General features: G+C 41.7%; 5 protein-coding genes, 1 long non-coding RNA gene and 3 other non-coding genes across 13 annotated transcripts; 4 read left to right on the top strand and 5 right to left on the bottom strand.

The window, feature by feature from the left end:
* The first annotated feature begins 174 nt into the window (after positions 1–174).
* On the top strand, positions 175–4891 carry Edem2 (ER degradation enhancer, mannosidase alpha-like 2). Of its 3 annotated transcripts, none has more exons than XM_089464800.1 (7): positions 175–655; positions 712–1171; positions 1231–1377; positions 1698–2911; positions 2978–3249; positions 3381–3524; positions 3646–4891. In XM_089464800.1, exons 2-7 carry the CDS (start codon positions 1023–1025, stop codon positions 4198–4200), a joined length of 2481 nt encoding a protein of 826 aa, XP_089320926.1. In that variant the 5' UTR covers positions 175–655; positions 712–1022; the 3' UTR covers positions 4201–4891. The 3 variants fall into 3 exon arrangements, with proteins under 3 accessions (XP_089320926.1, XP_089320925.1, XP_017858559.1); XM_089464799.1 differs by having other exon boundaries at positions 175–583; XM_018003070.2 differs by having other exon boundaries at positions 177–583; positions 3381–3479.
* A 418-nt stretch (positions 4892–5309) lies between these two features.
* Positions 5310–11386, bottom strand: LOC108610883 (uncharacterized). Its single transcript, XM_018003248.2, has 5 exons — positions 10458–11386; positions 8781–10397; positions 6627–8693; positions 6363–6561; positions 5310–6299 (listed from the first exon to the last, which is right to left on the bottom strand). The coding sequence occupies exons 1-5, from the start codon at positions 10879–10881 to the stop codon at positions 5519–5521; spliced, it is 5088 nt and encodes a 1695-aa protein (XP_017858737.1). The 5' UTR covers positions 10882–11386; the 3' UTR covers positions 5310–5518.
* Positions 11387–11555: 169 nt separating this feature from the next.
* Positions 11556–19789, top strand: Pect (phosphoethanolamine cytidylyltransferase). Of its 3 annotated transcripts, none has more exons than XM_018003252.2 (7): positions 11556–12068; positions 17240–17490; positions 17551–17617; positions 17699–17811; positions 18610–18776; positions 18839–19024; positions 19095–19789. In XM_018003252.2, exons 1-7 carry the CDS (start codon positions 11947–11949, stop codon positions 19410–19412), a joined length of 1224 nt encoding a protein of 407 aa, XP_017858741.1. In that variant the 5' UTR covers positions 11556–11946; the 3' UTR covers positions 19413–19789. The 3 variants fall into 3 exon arrangements, with proteins under 3 accessions (XP_017858741.1, XP_017858742.1, XP_089320930.1); XM_018003253.2 differs by having other exon boundaries at positions 18649–18776; XM_089464804.1 differs by lacking the exon at positions 11556–12068 and adding an exon at positions 15223–15364.
* On the bottom strand, positions 15218–16619 carry LOC149269952 (uncharacterized). The gene is made up of 2 exons (XR_016269299.1): positions 15613–16619; positions 15218–15529 (listed from the first exon to the last, which is right to left on the bottom strand). It is a non-coding gene; the product is annotated as an uncharacterized LOC149269952 (long non-coding RNA).
* Positions 19790–20017: 228 nt separating the features above from the next.
* Positions 20018–21179, bottom strand: LOC108610889 (uncharacterized). The gene has a single exon (XM_018003256.2). The coding sequence runs from the start codon at positions 21007–21009 to the stop codon at positions 20083–20085; it is 927 nt and encodes a 308-aa protein (XP_017858745.1). The 5' UTR covers positions 21010–21179; the 3' UTR covers positions 20018–20082.
* A 160-nt stretch (positions 21180–21339) lies between these two features.
* LOC149269953 (U2 spliceosomal RNA) lies at positions 21340–21534 on the top strand. Its single transcript, XR_016269564.1, has one exon. It is a non-coding gene; the product is annotated as a U2 spliceosomal RNA (small nuclear RNA).
* Positions 21535–23465: 1931 nt separating this feature from the next.
* LOC108610884 (actin-binding protein IPP) lies at positions 23466–27476 on the bottom strand. Its single transcript, XM_018003249.2, has 5 exons — positions 26605–27476; positions 26342–26533; positions 24594–25438; positions 24278–24533; positions 23466–24204 (listed from the first exon to the last, which is right to left on the bottom strand). Exons 1-5 carry the CDS (start codon positions 27046–27048, stop codon positions 24070–24072), a joined length of 1872 nt encoding a protein of 623 aa, XP_017858738.1. The 5' UTR covers positions 27049–27476; the 3' UTR covers positions 23466–24069.
* LOC149269954 (U2 spliceosomal RNA) lies at positions 25617–25811 on the bottom strand. The gene has a single exon (XR_016269565.1). It is a non-coding gene; the product is annotated as a U2 spliceosomal RNA (small nuclear RNA).
* On the top strand, positions 26024–26138 carry LOC149269955 (U5 spliceosomal RNA). Its single transcript, XR_016269563.1, has one exon. It is a non-coding gene; the product is annotated as a U5 spliceosomal RNA (small nuclear RNA).
* Positions 27477–27530: the final 54 nt, after the last annotated feature.

Below are 27530 nucleotides of genomic sequence, written 5' to 3' on the forward strand. Positions count from 1 at the left end.
TTGTTATTCTTATTTGGAATTATAAAGTTGTGTTTTAAATATTAACAAATTTCCAATACACATAAATTTTAAATTCACAAGTATTTCATAATTTGACGGTGTCATTCCAACTAAATATCGTTTGGGTGACCATAGAGTGCGAAATACAAAGTATAGTAAAATAAATATATGTATATTTTACAGCACTAGTCTTTTCGCACTGTAACTTTCTGAATAGAATTGATAAGAACTAGCTATTTAACCAATTTAGCAACTGCCAGCGAAGCTTAATTATATACGTGTTACAATTACTCATATGTGGCATCACATCTAAATACAATGTGTACATACTAAACATCTGGAGCGTTTAAATTTATCTCGAAACGAGCGGTCGCTGCTCGGGTTTCGGCGATTTGCAGTCGTGGTGTTTTGTTATTGGAGCAGCAGCAGGCAGCCGTAGCAGCAAACAAGATTAAAAATAAACTATCTTGAAATGTTACTACTTTGAATAAGCGAAAAAAAATGCAAACAACACAGCTGAGCACGTCACAACAGCACAAATGCAAGAAAAAGTGCAACAAAAATATAGAAATATTTTTGTCGGGTAAGGTTAATGGTCATAAATGTAAAGACCCCACACACATACACCCGCAAGCGGAGACTTGTACACACATATGTATATATACATGTACATGTATGAATATAATATATACTAATTTTTTCTTTTGACAGTCTACCATCCATATATTTAAATGAGACGCTGATTTCAAATTAAAAGCAGAGAAACTCTACTAAAGCGGACAACGCGATAAATTAAAATATATAAGTAAACCAACGAATAACACGTTCAAAGTGAAGGTCAACGCCACTAGCGACAAACAAAAACAATAACAAGGTGATAAGTAACGGCAACGGTGGCTGCCAAAAACGATAAACGAACAGCACCAGCTGCTTGGAATTGGAGCTAGCACTCAAGTTTAAGCTTCAGCTCCCAGTTCCAGTTCCAATTCCAATTCCAATTCCAGTTCGAGCCAAACGATACGATGAGCTCAACTACATTGTCGATCGTGGCACAGCGTCTGCTGTTGCCGTCGCTGGTCTCTCTGCTCCTGCTAATTGTGAGCGTAATTAGTGACGATGCGAGTACGATGCCCACACAAAACATGTCGCACAAGGAGCGCGCCGAACTGCGGTAATTGAACACAGCTACATATAAGCATTTCCTAATATGTCCATTTCTCTATTTTTTAGCGAGGAGTCACGTGAAATGTTCTATCATGCATATCATGCCTATATGGAGAACGCATATCCTGCCGACGAGCTTATGCCACTTTCCTGCAAGGGACGGTACCGCGGTGTGACACCTTCCCGAGGTGATATGGACGACATATTGGGCAAGTGAGTATAGCTACCAAAAGACAACACGGGAAATTCTTGTTATAGATATGTATTTGAATTGATTAGATAAAGCCTTGAAAATAAGTGTACTATATTAAGTTTTAAATCACTTTGAAATTGGTTGACAATCTAATCTTATTTCTGTATAGGCAATAGCGATATAATACACTTTTAGTACATATTTTATATAAACTATGCTATCAACTTTGAACCAACAAACTTTCAAAGACCTCAATGACAATCAGCTAGTTTATTAAGAAATTTCTATGTCTAATATGTCTGACATCCGGGTTAATTCTACTCATCATTCTGCTTTGCAGCTTTTCTATGACATTGGTGGATTCGCTGGACACTTTGGTGCTGCTTGGCGACTTTGCCGAGTTCGAGCACGCCGTTAAGCTGGTCATACGGGACGTGCAATTTGACAGCGATATCATTGTCTCTGTGTTCGAGACGAATATTCGTATGGTGGGTGGCTTACTGTCGGCTCACATACTCGCTGAATACCTGCAAAAGCAAGCAGACGTGATGCATTGGTATAAGGGTGAAATGCTTGAAATGGCCCGTGAGCTGGGCTATCGCTTGCTGCCGGCATTTAATACCACGACGGGTATACCGCATGCACGCGTCAATCTGCGACTGGGCATGAAGGATCCGCAGCTGAAGAAGTCACGGGAAACGTGCACCGCCTGCGCCGGCACCATTTTATTGGAGTTTGCCGCATTGTCGCGGCTAACTGGCGATCCCATCTTTGAGGTGCGCGCCCATGCTGCAATGGATGCACTGTGGAAGCTGCGACATCGCGGCTCTGATCTAATGGGAACGGTGCTGAATATACACTCTGGCGATTGGATACGCCGTGATTCGGGCGTGGGAGCTGGCATCGACAGCTACTACGAATATCTGTTCAAATCCTATGTGCTACTCGGCGATGACAAGTATCTGGCTCGGTTTAATCGACACTATAACGCCGTTATGAAGTATGTCAGCGAGGGTCCCATGCTGCTGGATGTGCTGATGCATCGGCCGCATGCGAAGTCGCGAAACTTCATGGACTCCCTACTGGCGTTCTGGCCGGGACTGCAGGTGCTCTCAGGTGATCTAAAGCCGGCGGTGCAAACCCACGAAATGCTTTACCAAGTGATGCAGATGCACACGCTCATACCAGAAGCGTGGACAGTAGACTTTCAAATACACTGGGGTCAGCATCACTTGCGGCCGGAATTCATAGAGTCCACGTATTTCTTGTATCGAGCCACCGGTGATCATCATTATCTTCAAGTGGGCAAGCGGGCGCTGAAAACGCTGCAGAAGTACGCGAAGGTCTCCTGCGGCTATGCAGCCGTCAACGATGTGCGCACCGGCAAGCATGAGGATCGCATGGATTCATTTGTGCTGTCCGAGACGTTTAAGTATCTGTTTTTGCTGTTCTCTGATCCGCAGGATTTGATCATCAATGTGGATGAGTTTGTGTTTACCACCGAGGCGCATCTGTTGCCACTATCTATAGCACAGCTAGGGAACTCCACGTTTAGTAAGGAACATTATACGTAACTCTATGAACTGCATTAATTAATTAACTATTAATTATTGTTTACAGGCTTTCGGCAATCGGACGAGCACAATGTACTCGACTTCATGCGGACTTGCCCCAGTTCCAATAAGCTTTTTCCTGAAAAAGTACGCAAACCACTGCGCAACTTCATTACGGGCTCGTGCCCGCGCACCATCAGTGGCAAGCGACTCAGTGCCCTCGATTTTCAGGCAAGCAATGCAGATCATCTGCGAGCTGTATACGACATGGGCATCACCATGGTTTCGGTAGGCGACCGAAGCCAAGGCAAGGTGCGACTGTTTCATAGTTTCTATAATGTAAGTTTTCTTTTGGTTCTTGCACTTGTTCGTTCGTTCAAGGCTTCTCATTTTTGTTTTTTCCATATTCATATATTACGATGTATGGTAAAGCCTTCCATAATTTAATTCATTTATATTTTTGTCCATAGGCCAAGAGCCAAGAGGAAGGCGAAATGGGATTGCAGTTCATGCAGGAAATGCTGGAGCTAACCAAAATGCAGAGCATGAACCAGCTGGCACAGCTGCAGGTGCGTAACTCAAATGATAAGAATTATCCGAAGCACTTGATAATGGTGAGATTTTGATCGACAACTAGAATATCTGTTTAGTCAGATTCATGACTCTAAATATTGTCGAAGGATATACAAATTTAGAACTGATTGAACTAAAATGCATTTCTGTTTGATTTTGTAGGCCGTTGCCTATGCTTTGGATGAGCAGTCGCAGGACTGGACCGCTTTGGTGGCCGGCCCATCACACTTCAGTCCAGAGCTAATCGGTGAACAGTTTGTCGAAGGTGAAGTAGTGCTGGCCAGTCCGTTTCGTGCCTGTGACGAGAAGCTGGAGAACGCCAGCGATATATCTGGGAAAATTCTTGTCGCGGAACGCGGCGATTGCACGTTCGTGAGCAAAGCGCGTTTGGCACAAAAAGTAGGTGCCAAGGCGCTGATCGTCTGTGATAATGTATCAGGTTCTTCCGGCGAGACGCAACCGATGTTTGCGATGTCCGGCGATGGCAAAGATGATGTCGCTATACCCGTCGTCTTCATGTACAGCCAGGAGTTCACCAAGCTGTCGGCGGCGATGCAGCGCCGTCCACAGCTGCGTGTTCGCATCATGCAAATGGTGGAGTTCAAGCGGTGGCAGCTGGCCAAAGAGGCTCATCAGAATGAAACAGCGGCAGCAGCAGCGGCTGCCGCTCTGGCTGCGGGGACGATGCCAAAGAAAAAGCCAGACAAGGAGTTGTAGTGACTGCTCAAAAGTGCGCTAGGGCCATCTCTTTAACGCTTCGGTGAGGCGTTTTCTTAAGTTCTAAAGTGCTTTTCGATAAACATTTCACTAATTAAACAATCATATATTTCTAAAATGCTTTTTGATAAACATTTCAGCAATTAAACAATCATATATAGCATATATATAAGTTTATAAATCTTAACTTTCGTTCGCAGCAGCAACGGCTTGCGAATCTCTTTGCACTTTACTATACAAAACTAAGAACTCTAAATTTAAAGCTAAAATATCAGTCCGACTTGGCTCGTTAGCTCTCCACCTCGATCGATTGGCCAACTGTTGAAACAGTTTTTTAGCATTTTATTGAACCATTTTAAAAGGCGTTAGCATTACTCAGCTTCCTAGTTTGGCAGCTGCCAGGCTGTTCTATCTGAGTTTGTATCCGACATGTATAATATTATATGGATATTGTATCTGTAAAGAATCGTACTTATAGACCATAAACATTCACAATTTTTATATGAATTTTACTTTCGTATAAGTATATCTTCTGTAAATATATTAGCTGGTAGTAAGAAAAAAATATGAAAATTGTATTAATAATAACTAGATCGTAATGTTGTATTTGTAACGATTGAAAGAATGTGTAGCGGAAATTTATTAGTTCATATACCAAATACGTTTAAATACATCATTTGAAATAATACAAGTGTGTTCCAATTAATTGAAGGTTGAATCGTCAGGAGAACAGCCCGCCCCATGTCGAAAATGTAAAATATCGTGTTGTTGAATTTACTAATAGATATATTTATATATATTATCTTTTTTATTGTTTGTTTTAAATTTTGTGTTAAATCTAACACTGCTCTCATATTACTATATGTATATCTGCCTAGAGCAATGTTTTCTTTGAGAAAATAAAAATAAACATTTTCGTAAAGCTTGACCTGAAAGCTTAAACTAAATTAAATCATAAGTCAACTGGTCTTCATATTTCCTAGGCAACGATTGATATTGAATTCCGATTAACATATTTACATATAAATATGCAAGTGTGTGTGTATATATATATATAAAGATGTATGGCTTAACTTAAGTAGATAACGATACTACTTCAAAAGCATCTGTAATTTTATACATTTAGTTATATTTAGTAATAGATGGTAGAATGCTACAGACAAATTTTGGTAGGCGTTAAAGGATTCATTAAAAGTTAACTAAAAAACTATATTCAATTTTCGATCCCAATCTGAATTAAAACGATGAAGAGTTAAGCGTGGCTTGTTTTTTGATGTTTTCTTGTGTTTGGTTGCCCATCCCCATTTTTATGTGTTCTCTACACGGACACTGACAACTGGGGTGAGCCACCAGTGGATTCCGCCGTACTCTTCGCGTTCGTAATCAAACTTTGATGCGCAGTGGCCAACTTCAATACATGATTGGAAATGCTATCCACGACTAACGTATTCGGTGTCATAGTTATAACCTGGGGCTTTTGTCGCTTGTAGAATCGCTGATTGCTCTGGGGCGCCAAATATATCAGCTGTCGCGGATCCGATGTGTTAATCCACATTTCATCGTCCCTTGGTGACTTCAGTATTACATGATCCCCCGTATTGACGGCCACCAAATCTGAATCGAATTGTGGGGAAGGCAGACGATGAACGTGCAATACGCGGTGCGTTGGCGTGACGTGCGACAGCTCGCAGGCAATGATACGCAACTCCGGCCATTTGTTCGGCTCCTTGACATGTTGATACAACACAAGCAGGCTGCTCTGATCCATTTCAAAGCTTGGAAAATGCATAACGCCCAGATTCTGTCCCAGATCGAAGCCCAAGTCATAGTTCATTAACGTATCACCGCTTCGATGATCCCAAATGGTTATTCGCGTCTGTCCATAGCCAATCAAGCGATCCTCTGTCAGGCACTCAATGTGTTTCAACTCATGACGCAACTGCTTGAACTCCCTTATGCTGGCTAGTGTATCCAGCGTGGGTGTCAGCGAGTACTTGCAGATGCCAGCGCGCGGCTTGCCCACCATCAAATCCTGCTGCCAGGCCATAACAAAGTAGCGCGACTCGGTTATGGTCGTGTAGATCACCTGATTCGATTCGCTAAATTGTAAACATTTGTAAATTATTTTGACGTTTATCGGGAGATATTTGCTTAGGGCTCACCAATTGACTGCATCAAGATGCACCGAGTGCATCTTGGGGCGCAGCTCCTCGTCGCAGTAGTAGTAGACATTCACATACAGCGACAAAAGGTTGCTCTCACGCTTATGATGATCCAGCGGATGGCTGCGCATCTCAATGTAAACGGGCGTCGAGTTGTGCGTGCACAGGCGATTATCGAACGGTGCGGTAATTTCAATGTCTAGGGAGAATATATAATATAATATGAGATAATAATTAAAAAACTGAGCTGCAGGTATTGCTTACCGTTGGTAAGACGGCGTGATCCGCCCAAAGGTATCCATCGCTGGGTAAGGCTGTCAGTGGATTTCTCCGAGTCCGCCGATAATTTGCGTGATTTCTCATTTATGTTCGAGCCAAAGACATCAAATCCGTGTTGTGGATGCGCCGGATCGTGGCCCTCATCCTTCTGCAGCACTTTGAAAATTTTCGAGTACTTCCAAAACGAAACCAATTTCTCCTGCACCACAATGAGCTGATCGAGCTCATAGTATATGTAAAGCACCTTGCCATTCTTTCCCGCCAGCGGGTTTTGTAGCTCGGTCAATCCCTTCGTCAGCGACAAAAGGCAGCCTGGTTGCGTTGGGTGAACGTTTTGCATTTGTAATGCGTGGGCGTTCTGTGCTGTGCCAGCTACTTGGCGACTTCGTCGAGAAAAGTGGGGTGTACGCTGTATGGATGGGGGTGTCGCTGGCGGATAGTTTAACGAAGGTTTGCTCAGTTGCGCAAAGGACGAGGTGACATCGAAGAAGCCTTCCGGTTGCCTCTGGGTCTTTGGTGACTGTTGTTGCTGTTGCTGCTGGGGCTCTGTCTGTGCCATATCCTTGGGTTGGCACACAGCATTCACATAATGACGAACTGCCGCACTGTACATCGGCGGACTGACCATGGAGTTGTTTGTGATGAAGTCGTGTATGTCCATCTGCAGATTGGGAGGCTGTTGCAGCTGCGGCTTTGCCTTCAATTCAGGCACCTTTGGGCCCACGTCAGTGTTCTCGGCTTCTTTCGGCGGTTCTTCTTTACTTCGTGCCGATGGCAGGGATTTGGTACGGAAACGCCTTCGCCTAACCACGACATTCGGCTCCACTACCGGCAGCCTCGGCTTCTTGGGCGTAGGCGGTGACGATTGCTCTGGACGATTACTCATCGAGGTACCATAGGTGATTACCACTTGCTCTGGCGGCGGTGGCGTCTTTTTGACTTTTTTCTTCGGAGATTTGGTCGGTTTGGCAGCTGGTGCCGAGCCACCGGCTAGTCGCTTGCCTCGTCCATTTGCCGCCACATCCGTCAGCTCGTAGCTCTTCAGCAGGCTGACCTTGCGATTTCGCAACAATTTCGAGTTCAGGTGCGTCGTCGATCGCGTAACTAAATCACGTTCGTTCGGCGTAGTCGCGGTGGTGCCACCGCCGGTGGTTCGGCGACGCTTCGCTGACTTGTCCATCATCTTTTTAAGCATCTTGCGCGACGGCCTGGCCTCTGGCGGCAGATCGGGTTTTCGTTTCTGCTGCAGGCGCTCCGGCGAGGGTGTCGTTGAGGTCCTTGCAGCCGGTTTCGCAGGAGGCGACGGCGACGGCGTGGCATTATTCAAGGACTTCACAATGTAAATGGAAGGCTTGGTTTCGCGCGCCTGCCGCAGACGATTCTGCATGCACTCGTGCAGCTCTTTTTGGGCTGGCGCTGCCGAGGCATACACCTTGGCAAATGCCGCCTCCAAGGACATCGAGTGGTAGTCGCTGGGAGCCAACCCAGAGGTGTCCTGAGGCTGCTGCTGATCATCAGACTGAGGAGGATGGTAGTAGTACTCCACTGGGGCATCCGCCACTACAGACGGCCTTGGGTATATGAATGAGTTCTTTGTTGCCGACGGCATCGAGTTGCTGCTCAGACCCGTCTTTTTGGTGCTTATTGTGATGGCGTTATTGCTGATGGTGCTGCTATTATCGCTGATCAACTGCTGATTAAGGTTTTCATGGTGCTGTTGGCGTTGTTGCTCCTCTAGAAGATTGTGTTGTTGATCGTGCTGTTCATTCTGCTGCTGCTGGACCCGTTGCTGTTGTTGTTGTTGTTGTTGCTGCTGCTGCTGCTGCTGCTGCCTTTCTCGTCGTTTCCCACGAACATCGCTGCGCATCCGGTCCAGTTGCTGTTGTGTGCGCACACGCAGCGAGCGCCGGGCCACAGTGCTGTTGGCCAGCTCCCGCATGGCATTGGCCACAGCATTGGCCGTTGCCAGCTCCGTGAGTCCAAGGTAATTGCAAAACTCGTGCTGCTCATAGAACTGTGCATCATTGTGGAATTCCACACTATTTGCGCGACCTATCACATATTATAGGTTAGAGAAAGAAAGAAAACAAAGAGTAACAGAGTCAGACAGAAAGTCAATGTTAAAGTCAGAAAACGTACCCGAGGAGACGCGTTGTGACTCCTGTTGCTGTTGCATCATTATGTGGCTCTGATCTCGTTCCCTGGCACCCGACAGTGCTCCATCCAGCTGATGCTGTCTAGTTTCCCCTTGGTGATTCTGACTGACAATCGAAGCGTATTCATGGCATTCGTTGTACTCCTGCTGCGCAGTGGTCGGCTCACAATTACCCAGGTCTGTCGTAGATGTTTCTTTTGTGTCCACACGCAACGACAAAAAGTTTTGTGTCCTTGTTGGCTGATCTGATTTGCGTCTCAATTGGGGCACTAATGTGGTCGATGATGGATTAACCATTACCTCATAGCAATCATCGTCGTCATCATCGTCGAGGATAATCAGTTCGGTCTGCTGCACCGGCACCGTGTGCAGTAGGCGTCTGTAGCATGGTCGCTTTTGCCTGACTGCATCGTCGCTGGAGTACGGAGTGTCCGGTCCTACAGTTGCGTCCACCGCATCTTCCACTGGTTGCTCTTCCATGGCTTCCGTCATTTTCAAGAAATTTTGCCGCAAATATTCATGGAATTCGCCAAATGTTTGCTGCTTGGCTGGCTCAGCCTCGTGCTGTTGAAACACAGCCTCAAAATTTTCCACATCCTCGACAGCCTCGCAGTTCTGCGAACAATTCCAGCTGGTCACCTTCTCTTCGAGGCTCAACTGCGGCTGCGACTGGCATATATTGGCAAGCCGGCGATCCATCGCATCCGCGGAGAGCGTGTTCTTTAAGAGAGGCATATACTTCCGCTGCCTGGGCGGAGATTGCTCATCCGCTGTGCCCACATCATCGTCGTAGTCATCATAGTCGCTGCCATTAGGCCTGGACGTGGAGCTTACTGGGAACTCTGTAGTGCTACTGTGTGGTATGTCAGGGGTAGCAGTAACTGTAGCTGCTGTAGCTTGCTGATCCCTATCATCATGCGGCTCCTCAATACTGCTGGAAATGTTGAGCTGCTGCTGTTGTTGCTGCTGATGATGATGTCCCAAGGCAGCATGTTGAAGCTCCAACTCCAAATTGTTCTCCTGCTCATTCACTATACAATCGTCATCGTGGTCCTCCAGCTCGTGGTCGTACACCTCACAGATATCGGGTCGATCGTCCACATAGGAGTCACTCGCCTGATTTGGATCCTCTTCGACTCCATCGAGCAGTAATTGTTGCTGCTGCTGTTCGTGGTGCTGGGCGTGTTGCTGATGTTGGTGCTGTTGATCCAGGGCCGCATCACTGAGATAAACATGGCTTTCCGTATTATGCCCCTCGAACTCCTCGGCCGCACACATATCGTTGCAATAGTTGACGCCATTATTGAGACGCTCCTGCTCGTTTGCTGGCTGCAGACCCAACAGGTAGGCACGCTCCATTTCATGATCCGTATGAACACCGTGGGCAGCCACTATAATCTCGCAGCAATGATCATCCGTTAGCAACACAACATTGTCATCATCATAAATGACGCAGTTGGCGTGCGGCTGCTCAATAACATTTTGGCAATCAAGGGCTACCTGCTCCTGGATCGGCTGATCCGACTCGGCTACATTGATGTTGCCATTTGTAAGCATATAGTTGGCGGATGTGCCTGCCTCCAGCACTCCTATTGGCGTACCTAAAATTTACAAGGGAATGAGATAAGTGCTGGAAAATAGTAGCTCTGTGGCCAACATACTTGTAATCGGGGTGTTAATATAGCCATGATTCGACCGTTGGCATTCAATGAACTTATCCATATTGCGGAACATGCCATATATAAGTGAAGGGTTGCCCCCGTCCTCCGACGTGTCGCTGTAGTCGCGAAGTGTATCCTCGAAGCCTTTGAAGCCATTGCTATCGGAGTTAGCTAACAGGCTGCGTATTTCCGAATCATCCGATATAAACGGTAGCATGTTGTCCCGTGAGGGATCCACCTGCTGAGCATTCTCATTGGATTGTTGCACCAGTGTCGATTCCGCTGAAGTCCGGCCCAAATCCGAATTTGTTGTCATTTCTGCTGTGCCGGAGGTCGGCGGTGAGAAAATGTCAAGCAATCGCTCCTCGGCCGCAGCGTACTCCTTCCGAGAAGCTCCTCCAGTTACTGTTCTCCGCCTGGGCATTTTTGTGTGTTATGAAATTTACTGAGCACCGCCAATTGAGGGAAGCAACCAACACTTCGCCACTAGCTCACGATGCAGCGTTTTAAGCAAAGAAAACGTTTGAGACAATTTTGTAAATAATAGTTTTCGGAATTTAGCACGTGAAATTTAAATAAAATAAGTTAATCGCTCGGTTCTGCCCTCTACACAATGCCGAAATCGAATCTGACATGATGCGCGTAGGTTTGTTTGTTTATTAATTGTAATGCGTACACATACATCTTATATTATTTCATTTTTTCTATAGTCCACTTTATTTCCCTATTTTAAGAACACACGAAAAACAAATTTCTTTGATAGCAACAAATCGCGGCACTTGTCGGTATGTGAAGAAGAAGCATTGCGTATCGTTTATGCGCCGCCCTTTATCGAGACTTTGTATTCACACAAAATTACTAGAATTCTATTATTGGTCAATTTTTATTGCTTTCGACTTGATTTAAACATGTTATTATATTATGTTTGTGAATAATAAAACACAATCAGTAGTTATCAATTATTTAAACATATTTATTTTGTAATCAGTGTTATTGCGAATTAATATTAAGCTCAAAACTTCCCAATTGAGATGTAAACATTTCCTGCGATTGGCATTTATTTTTGGTATTTTATGCGTTTCAGAGATTCGGCCACTCTGGCAACCAGCTGTTAGTTTTGTTTAAGGCAACGTAAATTGAGCAATACGTTTGTAGAGCGACTAGAACATCAAAATTACACGCACTTGAGAAAACCGAGGCGTTCGCGCGCTGATAAGCAAAACAAAAACTAAGTAGCTGCTTCGGGACTGTCGAAATAAAATATTAAACGTACTCACAACTCGACACAAACAACTTTAGGCGCTCGAACTGTGCACGTCGCCTCCGTTTCGTCGTATAATAATCAATGTGCTTTTAGTTCGGTATTTTCAGTGTATATTTAAAATCTATGTACATATATAAATAAATATACATATATATGTATTATTCGTGATTCTGGTTTAGGACAATCTCTAGTCGAAAAGGAAAATTCTAAAATAATTAAATAATAATGAGTGACAAATTAGTGAACGGTACTTGCAGCAGCAACGGCAATGGCAATGGTAACGGCGATGCCAGCAACAAAAAATGCAACGGTACAAGAAAGGAAGTGCGCGTATGGTGCGATGGCTGGTGAGTCAGTTTGTTGATGTCTAAATTACATACATAAAAATGATGTGTACGTAACTATATGACACGACTATCTGTTAAAATATTTTAGGTGCATAGTTGTATAAATATAATAACATACAGTTATATTCAATTTCTATTTCAACGGCATTTGAATTTCTATTGCGTCAATCTTATCAATACGAATAGTTTGTAAATATAGTGCGTCTACAGATCGATTAGCCATTCATTTGAATTAAAATAGGTCCAAGGTCAGAACTAAAAGCGAAACTCGTGTTACTTATTAAGTTCTTCCATACATATTTATACAATCACGACGTAGTATTGCAAATAGGCGAAGCAATAGCCAATAATTTATCTAATTCTCTACAGCGTTCATTGCGTTTGATTATCATTATTATATTCTCCACGCAGCCCGTTTGACCGGTTTCTTCGTCTGTCCTCTGATCGGGCTAGACATATATATAATGATTCTTTGTGATATGCAGTATATAAAAACTTATTACCCTCATACATATAGATATGTATACATATATATGTGTGCATGCCTGTCCGTATGTATATGCAAATGTCAATCAAAAGAGACTTCCGCAACTGCTCTCTTCTGCTTTGACATCCTCTGTCCCTCTCACTTTCTCTCTTTCTCTTTCTCGCATATGCCTTTAGAATAGATGCACACGCCCAAGCATAGCAGCATCGCGTGATTCTCTGTATGTACACAATGCTGCGTACATCTGTGGCACCAGCCACAGTTCAGTTCTTCACACTCGTTAACGTCATCCCCTCGTTTCTGTTTACGTCTCGCACGTTTCTGTCGGACATTACATGGTTTACGTGGCCTTACGTTGACTGTGGGCCGGTCGGCGTCTGCCCAACCATCACGTGATTCTCTCTGCGCGCATGCTCCACGCTCGCCAACTTGGGCGGCCTACTTTTGGTCTGCCGGACGCACGCCATTGACCCAACTTGTAAATCGACGACGTCATTGTCGGCGTATTTATAATTTCCAATACGTATGTACATACGCAGGAGCCAATTTACCCTACACCTGTGTGAAAATGTATACAAATAGTTGTCACTCAGTGTTAAATACAGAATAGAGAGTAAATATTATGTGTACGTTGCAATGAACCTACTTTTATATACATATTTTATATTTTACACTATCGGTAATTTACACTATATATTATATATATTTAATAATATATAATATATCAACCCGTTAATCTAGAGAGCTACTAAAAACACACTAAAAGATTATATATAATATATTATATATGGGAAATATTAAATTGCATGAAAAGTAGTCAACTCATAAAATATTATTTTTTCATTAAAAATCATTATTTTAGAGATTTTTTTTAAAATAAAACTAAGAGCTATAAATATTTTTGCAAGCTAAGAATAGTCAAATATTTTATTGCAAGCACAAATCTGTTCAATGATTACAGGATATATTCTAGTGCAGCATTGCATTTTACATATTTTGTGTTTGCTCGTTTGCATAATTAAATTGACATTTCGCATTGTAGTCAAGGTCAGTGGTCAAAGCAAATCGCCAGTGAAACTTTCTAAAGGGCAAACTGTAAATAAAAACTTCAAATTCGCTTGATATATAGCACATATACTTACTTATATATGAGCTCACAATCTTATATATAGAAGCACCTTTTTTAAAGAACAATTGAGTAAAGACTACGTTCTTATTATAATTTATTTTTGAAATACAAAAAGGAAAACATGTAGTATTTATTTATTTACACTCATACTTTACTTACTGCAGCTTAAAAGGTTAACAAGTTCAGTTAGTCGAGCAATCTTAAATTAAAAATTAGGGTAACATACCTGCCGTAAATGATAAGCTGAGTGTGTGCTATAAATATAATATGGTAACTTTATCGAACGACAACTATCTATACCAAATGTTTAGAGACATACATACAAACACATACATATCATATGGCATATGTGTATGTTGTTAAAACTATATAAAAGGTAGTTCCCCGATAATGCACATACAAATAAAGATTAAATTTACTCAAATTTCGAACTATATTAGCTGACTCACGAAAAAATGAATTTTTTGTTCTTATGTATTTAAAATTATGATTTTCTATCAACCTTTAAATACGAGTTTTTCGAGCACGTTTTAGAAAGCCGATTTTATAACGGAACACTTTCCGGGTACATTGAATGATTAGTAGTGCCACAGGAGCCGCAGCAGCAGCAGCCCCTTGATGATCTGGGGTCAATGAGCATTGCTCGTGGGGAGGGCTATGCGCAGATAGGAGATAAGGAGAATCATGCGAAATCCATTCAGAACCAGCTGTGCCCCATCCCCAGATCAGCTCAGCTGGGCCCAGCTCAGGCTATAAATAAATAACAAAAATATATACACATTCATGTGAGACGTGGCCCTTTAATCTCTAGCAATTGAAACAGTTTCCCATCGATAGGAAAGATCATTGACGCAAACGGATGCATTGAGCATTGCTGAAGAATTTGTTTTTTTTTTTGTTTTCTTTCTATTTCGTGTCAATGAACTTGGGTCGTCCAAAATCAATTGTAAACCCCTTGGGGCATCCGTTGCGCCTCCCTCAGCATATACTCATTTGTATATATATATGTAAATAAATATGTAGGTATGGAATGCGCCTTCGCATATACTGTGGTTCGGTTATCGCGCGAGCGCAAATTCTACTCTGAATCGCGTGATATTTTCTTAATCAGCGGCAGTCAGCGTAATTCAATTGATTAAAAGCCCCAGTATGTGCTCTGTGCTATACTTAATTCTCCACACATGTGTACTATAGACGTAGCAGCTATATATATAGATAATTCCATTCGGCACAGATTTCTTGGGTGTCGCAAAATCTCCGGGAGCAAAGGTTCTTCGTTGGTTGGTTCACATTGTTGTTTTTATGAATGATGATTGGACCACACTCTGGTCTGTCTACCAAAAATCCATTTTGTTGTTAAGGCCGTCTTCAGAACCTTATCGGATCAATTGAATGACGTCGTTTAGCATCACAGTTTGTTTCGATTGCCCCGCCGTGTGACTAGTTGAAATTATTTATGCTATGGCTAATCTATGTATTTTGTGGGCCTTGGCCATACTTTGACGCTCTATACTCACTGCTTACATAATGTCATTTCATTTGCCAGTGTTCCCCATCGTCTAGTAATAGACGTGGCTCAGTCTGATTATTCGATATAGGTGACGTCGTGGCTTGCTATCTAGATTGGCCCACCTGGCAATCGCCTGGAATTCGATTTGCCTGCTTACTGTCGTGAGTTAAGTGAGTGACTTATCACTTGTTATATATATACATATAACACCTATGGTACATTCATTCTTTTCGGCTTCGTGAGTGGACTCTCTTGCATAAACAATAATTATTTATTTGCAATTAGCTGGCCTCGTCACGTTGATATATCATGTATTCAGTTATCTTCAACAGTTTCTGCAAAGAGTTTAAGACATATTGCTATAGATTATATTGTTTTGGTTTTGGCAAGCTTTAAGCATGGTTATCTACAAACTGACATCCGCTTGAAATGATGTAGTATTTTTTAATAATAATCACTGTATACTCTACTCCATTGGGTGTTCCTTTGTAATATGCTAGCTTAGCTAACTCTTGGATAGCAATAAAATACCAACAATATTTACACGAATAAATTTCGCAAGTTATAGGCGAAAAAATTGGCAAATGTTGCATTAAAGCGTCTTGGCACGTACAAAACATTTGGCAAGAACTTGTCATGGGTTGGCTAGAAATGCGCTTGGATTCCCGCATTCCATACATTTTATATATACACATACATATATGCATATACATATATGACAAATGAATGCACAAATCAATGGAAATCATCATGTCTCACACACGAGCATCTCTTGCTGTTGTGGCGATTCACAACTGATGATCGTGTCCAAAGTGCGACGATGGCGACGCTCGACAAAGAAAGAAAAAGTGGAGCGATTCGAGCAAGTGGCGTCCGACTTTGGGGGCCAGACATTGACTTATTCGCACTTTGAGTTTGATTTGCGCCTCTCCGGCTTTGTTTGCTTTACGCAAGTGCTGGTCCCTAAGCATATTCATTGTTCGTTTGAATATTTGTAATTAAAGTCTCAATAGTTAATTGAATAGTGTGGTTTTTCTCCCATTTGCTTAACTGCGCAACATTCTATTGTTTTTTGTTTGTTTCCATTGACACTTTTAGACCTATATGTCAAAAGTCACACGGGCTGTGATTGTTTTTCCGCTTAGTCAACCGCTTTTTCATTAATTGTCGCCGGGGAGGTATATGAACCCGGCTCTGAATGGAAAACTTTGCCGTCCGTGTGCTAATACGGTTGCTATACTCGGCTTCAGGGTTATCTGCTGCATTTAGCTAGTGTTACACATGAATCAGTCGTCAGGGATCGCATCATATTCGATTACAACAAGGTCGTTTCAGTTCACTGAAAACTTGAGCTCAATCAACTCTGAGTAATATTGTAAATGGCATTAGCTAGCTAACTAATTAAAAGATCTATCAATAGACTTTTACTCTATTGTATCTAAATCTAATTTATAAGAATCTTATTTACAATAATAATAATAATAATAATAATAATAATAATAATAATATAATAATATTGTAAATAGTATAAGCTACACTAATTAGGGTTATTAGGGCTGATTGACAGATCTGTAAAAATACTTTTACTGAACTTTTACTGAATCAATTGGTTAGGCCAATTGGAAACGAATACTATTGTAAATTATATTAGTCTAGCCATAAGACTAGACTAATTGAAAAATCTAATAGACTTTTACCGTATCTGAAACGAATTGAGTTCAATTTATTGGAAAATGAAGCTCAGTGAACCTGAGCTATATTTCAAATGGAATTTTCTAGCTATAAGGCTCAAGACTTTTTATTTTTATTCTATCATCTTTTCCCGATCTGAAACTTAATTAGATGAGCGCCACGCGCTACGTTTCTTCTATAATAGATAAGGTCTACACAATTTGAGTATCCTACATGTTTTGTTTTTCTTTCTATTCCGGCTAAATTGATAAGGGAATGCACTGTGTTTTATCTGGGGGCGGAAACAAGATACAACCACTAGAACAGCTACAACGTGAATATTAATTTGAATGCTTGTTTTTTATAATTGACAGCTATGATATGGTCCACTTTGGGCATGCCAATTCACTGCGACAAGCCAAGGCACTTGGCGATAAAGTAATTGTCGGCATTCACACCGATGAGGAGATCACCAAACACAAGGGACCGCCCGTTTTCACCGAGGAGGAGCGCGTCAAAATGGTGAAGGGCATTAAGTGGGTCGACGAGGTGGTTCTCGGTGCGCCCTACGTGACCACTCTCGAGGTCCTCGACCAAAATGACTGTGATTTCTGTGTGCATGGCGGTAAGTGGCCTATCAGTAATGTATCTCTCCATTTGCTAATTACTGTTGACTTCATCATAGATGACATCACGATGACTGCCGAGGGTGTCGACACATATCATCTGGTCAAGTCGGCCAACCGTTACAAGTGAGTCACTCACATATATCGAAGGTGTAATTTATTGCTAATCTTACTCTCTTTCACGCTCTCCCTCTCTGCTCGTCACAGGGAAGTGAAGCGCACCGCTGGCGTTTCGACCACAGACCTGGTGGGTCGCATGTTGTTGCTAACACGCAACCATTTCCGTCAAGGCTCCGCCGAATATGATATCGAGAAAGAAGGTAGCAGCATATGCGTGTCACTTTGATTAATTAATAAGCTATAAGTTGCGTTCTTTTATGTGCATCTACCTCATCAGCCACCTGTTACTCTCATATACACATATACGGTTAACTAACCAACTAATAATTATTGTTGCTTTGGACACTCTCTTTTCTTTTATGTCTATTTTCTGGTACTTTCTACTTTACGATACTTTTATTTCGCTGCATGCTCAAATTAACACACACACACACACGCGCGACAACAAAACCACATTAAAAATCCAAGATCCAAGTATGAGGAGAGAAGCAAAGTTATAACTTCTTAATGTTTAGACATATACAATACTTTAATAATTAATATGAACCTTAATGGGGTACGCACGCTTTGCTTTTAGTTGGTTGAATAATTTCCCCGTTAGAATCTGTCTACATAGTCCGTAGCAATCTTTTGAACCTATAACAAAATAAAAAAAAATTGCTTTATTTTGCTCTCTACATCTTTACTATTTCTCTTCTTTTTATTTCTATGTGCGCACTGTTTACCACTAACCAAAACTCTCAAAAATCAAAAAACCTATGAACTAAAATCTCAAAATCCCGTGCGTGCTGCCGCCCCGCGTTCAAACCAAAATGAATATCCTTGAAAAAATATATTTATATATGAAACCTGCAATCAAATGAAATCGAAATGAAATATCAAATCAATCAAAATCTAACTGTAATTTGCGCTATGTACTGTAATGCCCATATCTCTACCAATCAAAAAACCAAAACCAAAAATTCGAAAATTTCCAAATTTGATAATCAATAAAACAGCAAAACTTTTAAAAATTCAACAACTGCAATCCCGTTTAGGTTCATCGAACATGGGTCAGGATTCGGCAGCCAAGAGTCCCTGGACCGGTTGCAGCCAGTTTTTGCCTACAACACAGAAGATAATCCAGTTTAGCGATGGCAAATCACCAAATCCCGGCGATAAGATTGTAAATATAAACACAATTAATATTTATTTGTTGCATTGCGTTAACTGTTGTTTCGCACTCAGGTTTATGTGGCTGGCGCATTTGATCTCTTTCACGTGGGTCATTTGGATTTTCTGGAAAAGGCTAGAAAATTGGGCGACTATTTGATTGTCGGCCTCCATACAGATCCCGTTGTCAATTCTTATAAGGGCAGCAACTATCCCATTATGAATCTGCATGAGCGCGTGCTTAGCGTTTTGGCCTGCAAAGTAAATAGTGCACAGAGGACAACCTCATGTCTCGTGTCTGTACTAATATCTGCTTTCTCTGCATTCGCAGTTTGTCAACGAGGTGGTCATTGGTGCACCCTACTGTGTCACTGAGGAGCTGCTGGATCACTTCAAGATAGACGTGGTTTGCCATGGACGCACACCGATTGCTCTGGAGGATGGGAAAGTTGATCCATACGCTGTGCCCAAGACTCGAGCCATCTTTGAGCTGATCGACTCTGGCAACGATATGACCACGGAGCGCATTGTGGAGCGCATAATATTGCATCGGCTGGAGTACGAGCGCCGGAATCAAGCCAAAGAAAAGAAGGAAATCGAAGCGTTCGAGGCGCTGCAGCGACAAAAGCAAACGCAAAAGGCGGGTTAGACCCGATTTTAATACAATAGACAATGTTCTTTTTAGCTACCATCTTTCTCGTTAAGTATGTTTCGTTTTATCGTTGTCAATTCTTTTGCATTTCGTTTTCTTTTTGTGTTGGGCATTTGCGAAAGCAAACGCAGCAGCGGGCCCCGATTATTGCATGCCCCACTACACACACATTCACCGCTCACACTTACACATACACAGCTGTATACAAACTTGATGTATACATATATAATACCATATATAGTAGCTTATCAAATCTAAATTGTACGTATGTAGGCTCAAAATTTGTAAATTCTTTTACTATTTCTTAAGTGTAACGAGTGCGAACTCAACAAAATTGTACGAAATATATTTAAGTAAAATCTATAACAAACCAATGTTCGTGAATTATTGTTTATATTCACCAACAATCTAATCAATAATTGGAGATGCTAGTGGCTAGCTTTTGGAGCCAGCTTGCAGCTTCGATCGAGCGTAATCTCTACAATTGTGTTTGCTGTATGAATTCCTTAGTTCAAATCTATGTCTGTGTACCATTATGTTTGCATGTGTTTAGTTTGTAAAACAATATGTCATTAAACTATTGCCAAAAACAATAAAAACTATTTATAGCCTAAAGGTCATTTTATTGATTAATGTATAAATATAAGTTAAGCTCTAACTGAATCTGTCAAATTCTCTGCTCGCCCGTAACATGCAGTTCCACATTGAGGATCTGCTCACCCTCACTTTTTGCCATTAGCTCCCGCAAATCCTGAAAGCTAATGACAACTACGTTGAAGTCCGTTTTGATTAAATCACGGCATGGCGTTGGCTTTAGGCCAGATGCCGGCAATTGACGCGATTGCAGTCGCTTGGAATAGTACCGTGTCGATTTGGCGGGCTGTACTACACAGCGTAACGATACGGTCACGCCCTGCATCGGGGTCGCTACCCAAATGGCAACAACATCATCGATTTGCTTACGGTGCCAAAGTAATGCATGCCGCGTACGGCAAGCAAAGAGCAGTAGGACGCCGTGCTGGGAGTACTTGCGATATTCCTTTGGCAGCAATGTATTGCGCGGACATTTGAGGGGGTTCAGACCAAAACGCTGATAGCCATAGACACTCAGTAGAGTGTTTACGTCATAATCGAGATAACTTAGGTTACAAGAGGCACGCAAGGTTTGCTTTTCAACAGGAAATGGCACGTCCACGAAGGGGACACCTAGTCGGCGCATATGCACATTTATATAATGAGAGAGCCAACCATTCGGATCTAATGTACATTCGCACCCGTGGCATGGACACGAAATCATTTTCAGGCGCGCCCATTCTGATTTCTGATCCGGAATTACATAAAGTGGAGGATGGCGGTCTCGATCTATAATGGACTCATACCGACTTAACTGTACAATCTTCAAATCAGTCGACGCAACCGCCACCGGCAGGCGATAGTTGGAGAAATGTTTGGTGAATAACAAATGCTTGGTGTGTTCCAAACGTTTAATGTGCTTTTCTTTCCGGCGTTGTCTTCGCTTGCTGCTGCTGGATTCGGGCAAATCGTCAGCGTCGAAGCCAATGGGTATTCCATTGGACGAGCTGGCGGGTTGCATTGTTAGGCTTTATGAAATTTTATTACCACATAATTTAGAAACAAAAAAAAAAAAAAAAACAAAATTTGGAAACCTAAATATTTTACATTTACGTTTGAAATAAAAGATGACGTTGATTGAAATTCAAAACGCAAACATTTTACGCGGGCTCGATTCAATACTGAATAACAGCTGACAGCTTAACAGCACTGTTCGTCAACAGCTGATTTCCGACATCATTATTGAATGCGTTTAACAGCACTGAATTTATTTTAGCTTTGAGTTCCAATAATTCACAACCGGTTCAAGCCGTGCAATGGTGTAGTGCTGTGAGTTTAGCCCTGTAGAGTTATCGCTTCTCGGCCTTATGGCTAAGATCAAAGTGTAGTATCTGTTCTTATCAGCTTAACATCTGATAGTTTCTCCATTGGAGAACAACAAATGTTAAACTGATTTTTGGAAATAGACGGAGTGCTAGGGGCTTGCTCCACCTCTGTCGCGGGTTGGCCCGGTATTGCAGTACCGCCGGGATTCGGCCCAACTAAGAAATAAATAAACAAAATAATAACATTAGTACAGGTCACTAACGATGAAGTGAAATTTTAATGCTGGCATACCAGTGATACAAATTTAAGTCTTTCTCTGTCCCGGTTCGTCCGAAAGAAATGACAACGTCCCTCAGTGTCTGCAGGAGCTATAAATGTAGTATAAATTGCAAATTTATAACGAAGTTTGTCCTAATTTTTTTCACAAAATAAGAATTGGCATCACGGGATTCGTTAATTCCAGTGTCATTTTAGGTAGCGGTTGCACTCCTTAGAAGAAATGGCTTTTCGGGGTAGGTTTATTAAATTCAGTGTTGCCGAATCATCTATTTTGTAGCTAAATCTGGCTAATTTTTAAGGCCAGTGTTGCCGAAACTTTTTCAGCAAAAGTAGCAAAACCGAAGGCTGAAAGTAGCTAAAAGTAGCCAACTTTCTTCTAAAATAGCTGAAAAAGTAGCAAAAAAGAAAACAGTGCTGTTTTTTTCACAAAAAGTCAACTTTATTAATTTAATTTAGATAATATCTCATCTATTACTACCAACTCGTCATTTTCACCATTGTCGGTTTTATAATTTGCCTTTTTAAGGTCGTTGTGTGGAACGCTATACTCATAGCATAAATAACAAAATAAAATTTTCGATCATTCTCGATAAAAAGTTATCGGATGAGTTAAAAAATGATAAACTTGTACTGCGTATGGTACACACGGGTGTGCATGCCAAATTTCAGCTCTCTAGCCCTTATAACTTCTGAGATCAACGCTCTCATACGGACGGACGGATGGACGAGCGGACAGACGGACAGGGCTATATCGACTCAGCTCGTCGTGCTGATCAAGAATATATATACTTTATGGGGTCTGCGATGATTCCTTCTGCCCGTTACATACTTTTTCACAAAACCATTATACCCTGATTTCCCATTTTCAATGGGTTCAGGGTATAAAAACTGATAAGAAATGAATTTTCCATAACATTTTAGAAAGCTTACCTATTCTTCAGTTGTAGTATTAATTCTACACAAAACTTAATACATTTAAATCATTTACATTTAAAAAGTATCAAAGCAAATTTTGCTATAAGTTCGCTTACATTTTAGCTAAATGTAATATTTGAAAATAGCCAGATTTGTAGCTAATAGCTGTTTGAAAATTTGTGTAGCAATCGGCCTTAAAAAGTAGCCAGATCTAGCTACAAAATAGCTGATTCGGCAACACTGTTTAAGGCCGATTGCTACACAAATTATCAAACAGCCATTAACTACAAATCTAGCTATTTTCAAATATTACATTTAGCTAAAATGCAAGCGGCGAACTTATAACAAAATTGGATTCGATACTTTTTAAATGTACTGAGTTTTGTGTAGAATTAATACTACAACTGAAGAATAGGTAGACTTTCTAATAGGTTATGCAAAATTCATTTCTTATCAATTAATCAGAAAATGGGAAATCAGGGTATAATTTTGGATACCACGCCCCTTTCCTACCTTCGCCACCATTTTGTAAAAAACGCATTTCAAGTACTAGAGACTTGTGCTTTGGAATGATGTACACACATTTTAACTATATGATCACGTTTTGAAAGTTTCATTAAGATTGTATGTCTACAAAAGATATGGATTACGCCGACATGGCAAATGTTGCTATGAGTATAGCGCTCCACCCAACTACCTTAAAAAGGCAAATTATAAAAGCGACAATGGTGAAAATGACGAGTTGGTGGTCATAGATGAGATATTATCAGAATTAAATTAATAAAGTTGACTTTTTATGAAAAAAAACAGCACTGTTTTCTTATTTGCTACTTTTTCAGCTATTTTAGAAGAATGTTGGCTACTTCTAGCTACTTTCAGCCCTTGGTTTTGCTACTTTTACTGAAAAAGTTTCGGCAACACTGATTAAATTATCGAAAATTTTTATAAAGCAACAAATTTTGATTTAGTCGTATATTTATTTATTATTCGTAAATACACCTAATAATAATACAGTTTGTTTGAATGTTTCCTTTTCGTTTTTGGTACATTTTAATGATACAAAGTTATTCATTCGGGCACGCACTTTTCAAGAACGCGCCAACAATGCTGGCGATTTCACATATTTTAATGATTATTTGATAACGTAAACTTTAAATAGGTTTCAGTTGAACAATATTTCAGCAATTACGATACGTCGATTAACAATCTTTGCCATGTGAATTTCGAATTTCGGTTTTCTTATTATTTCGTATTTATTCAAGAGAACTTTACTACGGAACGATCAGATGCTGGCTGTGCTGTTTTTGCTGTTGCTTTCCAGACTAATTACTAAAAATAATACTAAACTGGGTGTGTAAATAGCTGAGCTACGTTTCATATACATTAAACTGCAACAAAGCTCATTAGCTTTTAGCTTTGGTTAGAGAGCACTACGTTCAACTTTCAAAGAGAAAATAATGTTTGGTGTGATTGGCTGGGCATATTAAAAGTGCTTAAAATAAGATTCGTAAGACTGTTGGACTTTGGGCAAGCGCGGACTACTTGCTAGTGATGCTGCTTCTTACACAACTACGGCGCCAGCTTCGGATCGGCTGACCGGCAAGTCAGGACAATTCTTCCAAGTATCTGAGAGTGGGTCATAGCATTCCACAGCGCTGATTGTTACTTGAGCACGATAAAAGTTTACTTCGCATGGCTATTCAAAAGTAATGAAGATATATCAACATATAATAATCATTTTAGAGTGAGTATGTGGGTCATTAACTCACCTGATCACCGCCAGCTACATAGAGTAAGCCATCGGCGGCAGCCACTGCGGGTATAGCCCGTGGAACGTTCAGTGCGCACACCGTCGACCACTTATCATCATCGAAGCTGTATCGCTCCACGGAGCTAAGTATGTCCTGGCTGATGCTGCTCCCGCCCACCACATATAAGTAGCGATCGAGCACGGCGACGCCCATTTGACAGCGTGCTGTTTGCATGCGTGCCAGCTGCGTCCATTCCTTGGTCACGGGATTGTAACTGGAACGAAAATTTTTTAATAATCATATTTCATTGGATATAGAATTGTTGATTGATTACCTTATTAAATCTGGTAAATGTCTGGCGGTCGTGGTGCAACCGCCCACTATATATATCAGACCTTCGAAGCTAACGACACCCATGCTGAATCGGGGCTGCGGCATGCTGCCAATCAGTTTCCAGAGGTCTTTCTCCGGATCGTAGCACTCCATTGTACCGCCAATGTCGTCACCAATCCAACCGCCTACTGCGAACAAATTGCCGCCCATGGTGCACAATCCGAACTCACATCGGGGCACTATCATCGGTGCTATTGGTTGCCAGATATCGTTCTGTGGATCGTACACCTCGCCGTTGGCCAGAATTTGCGATCCACGTTCGCCACCCACCACATAAATCTTGCCATTCAATGCCGACACGCCCGGCAGAATGCGGCCCACTTCCATAGGCGCCGTCTCAGTCCATTCACGGCGGAAAATATCGAATTTGGCCACCGTTTCGAAAGTGCAATCCGCCGAGTTCCAGGTGCGTGGCGTATCGCGATGGGATCCTCCAATAATGTAGATATTTTTCTTGGCCAGCTGCCGTGGACAAACGCGCAGTGGCACCAGTTGGCCGCGCTTTGAGGCAATATCTCGGCAAATGGAGCGTAGCGCGATTTTCACAGACATGTCGCGACAATCATCCTTCAAAGCCTTATCGATTACCTTCACGGGCACCAAGGCCATGCGGACATGCGACAGTATGTCAAAGACATAGCAGCGCCGTTGCGTCACATCGTGCTTAATCCAACGTAGCGCCGCCTGGAACACTTGTGATTCAGAATCAACACGTAGCAACTCCGAGTTAAGCAGCTGCGATAACAAAGTTTGCGGGGTCTCCAGAAACTCGTCTTCCAGCGTTATCTGCAAGCAGCGAACATAGACATAAATTTATTTATTTATCCTTTTATGTTAGATGATAATATAATTCAAATTATTGACAGGGGTCCGATTGTAAGTAAACATAACTAACATTTACTTAGACTACCCAAGAATGAACCACATTACATTTCTAACTTTCACTTAAACTTGACATTTATTTCTTAGTTGGGCCGAATCCCGGCGGTACTGCAATACCGGGCCAACCCGCGACAGAGGTGGAGCAAGCCCCTAGCACTCCGTCTATTTCCAAAAATCAGTTTAACATTTGTTGTTCTCCAATGGAGAAACTATCAGATGTTAAGCTGATAAGAACAGATACTACACTTTGATCTTAGCCATAAGGCCGAGAAGCGATAACTCTACAGGGCTAAACTCACAGCACTACACCATTGCACGGCTAGAACTGGTTGAGAATTATTGAGGTGGAGTCAGTGAAATATCCTAAAAGGAGTTAACGCATATTTTTGTTGCCTACTTCAGGGATGCTTTGCATGAATTGTTGAAATAGAATTCGCAAATGGTTTAAGTGAACTTTGATACTACATACTGACATCTGATAGACTTAAGGTACTCTGGTTTCTCTTCAGTTGTCGAATAAATCTTTCGCCTTTTACTAAAGATTTCCGTGGAGAGGAACACTCTAATGAGTCTATAAGAATTTTTAGTAGAGTCTGGTGGCTAAGGTCACCAGGCAATTAAAAATAAATGTTATATGCAATTAGGATTGTCCTGCTTAATTCAAATTTTGGAATACTATAATATTTGATTTATGATCGAAGATTCAAATTCTGGCTGAACAGAGGATGGGGGGGGTATTACTTTTTGGTTTTATATTTTTTCACTTAAATATAAATCGTTTTAAATAATAACGCTATTTTTATTTACCGCTGGAAAATTGGCCTGCACAAAGTTCATTGCACTTTTTGCTAGAGACTCGCAATTGTGTGCTTCTGCAAACCGCAATATACCCAGTGCATTTGTGGCATGCAGTTCGCGACACAGAAATTCACAACAGCCGTCCACAACTTCGTTCAGTTGAAGCATATCCGCGGCGGCGAGCAATTCCTGCACATTTGACTTGGAGAGGAGGAAGAAACAGGTGATTATAGAATTCACAGTTGGTAGACAAGGAGGTGGTGAGTGCTTACCTGCGTAATTTCACAACGCCCTGTGTAGATAAAGTCCAAGAGTATGTGTAGTATGTCGCCATCGATTGTATGCAATACCACTGATTTCTGCTTGACTTCATTGAGGCCTAACTCGGGCCTGAACATGGCCTCAAAGTAGGCGCTGGCAGCGCTCAGCACTGCGCGATGTGCATTGAACGTTGACTCGCCTGCAACAATTTCGACATCGCAGAAGCGTGACTGCTCCCGCAATTGGTTTAGATTGGATAGCACCTTAAATGGGTATTGGGCGTTGCAGTAAGAGGGTAGATTTGTGCGTTGGGTGCTAGCTGCAGACGTAGCAGATGCAGTAGCAGGCTGGTTGAAGTAATCGTTATCGTTATCGGTGGTGTTTTCATTGCCGTTGTGACAATTTGCATTTGCATTGAATTCATGGTGCATGGAGTAGCTCTTCAGTGGTGGCATCTCGTTATACTCTTGCTACGACTTGTGCTGACTCTATGTAAATGCACTCTGGCAGCTAATTCACATTCAATTTATTATTTAATTAAACTTAATTGCTATTGCTGCACTTTACACCACTACGAACACAACTGTTTTCATTAATCAAGCACACAACACATCACACACACAGGCACTCGACTCGCACTCGCATTCACACACACACGCATGCATAACTGAAAATCGCTATACATGGATCTTGCACATATTTGTTGCACAGATTGTTATTATTTTTATTTATTGTAGTGTGGGCTTTTTCAAGTACTTTACAAGTACTTTCTATTGCACTGATATGACTAAATATAATAATAACTAAATAATTGTTTCGCGACTGAACAAGCCCATCTGAATGAGAAGTAAATAAACTTTTATTCAACACTGGCAACAGCATAAACAGCTGTGGGCACCCATAAATTTTAATGCTTGATGAAACATTAATAGTGTGG

This window comes from Drosophila arizonae, chromosome 3 (assembly GCF_054131065.1).
Source record: "Drosophila arizonae isolate 15081-1271.41 chromosome 3, UAZ_ARI_1.0, whole genome shotgun sequence".
Lineage (NCBI taxonomy): Eukaryota > Metazoa > Arthropoda > Insecta > Diptera > Drosophilidae > Drosophila > Drosophila arizonae.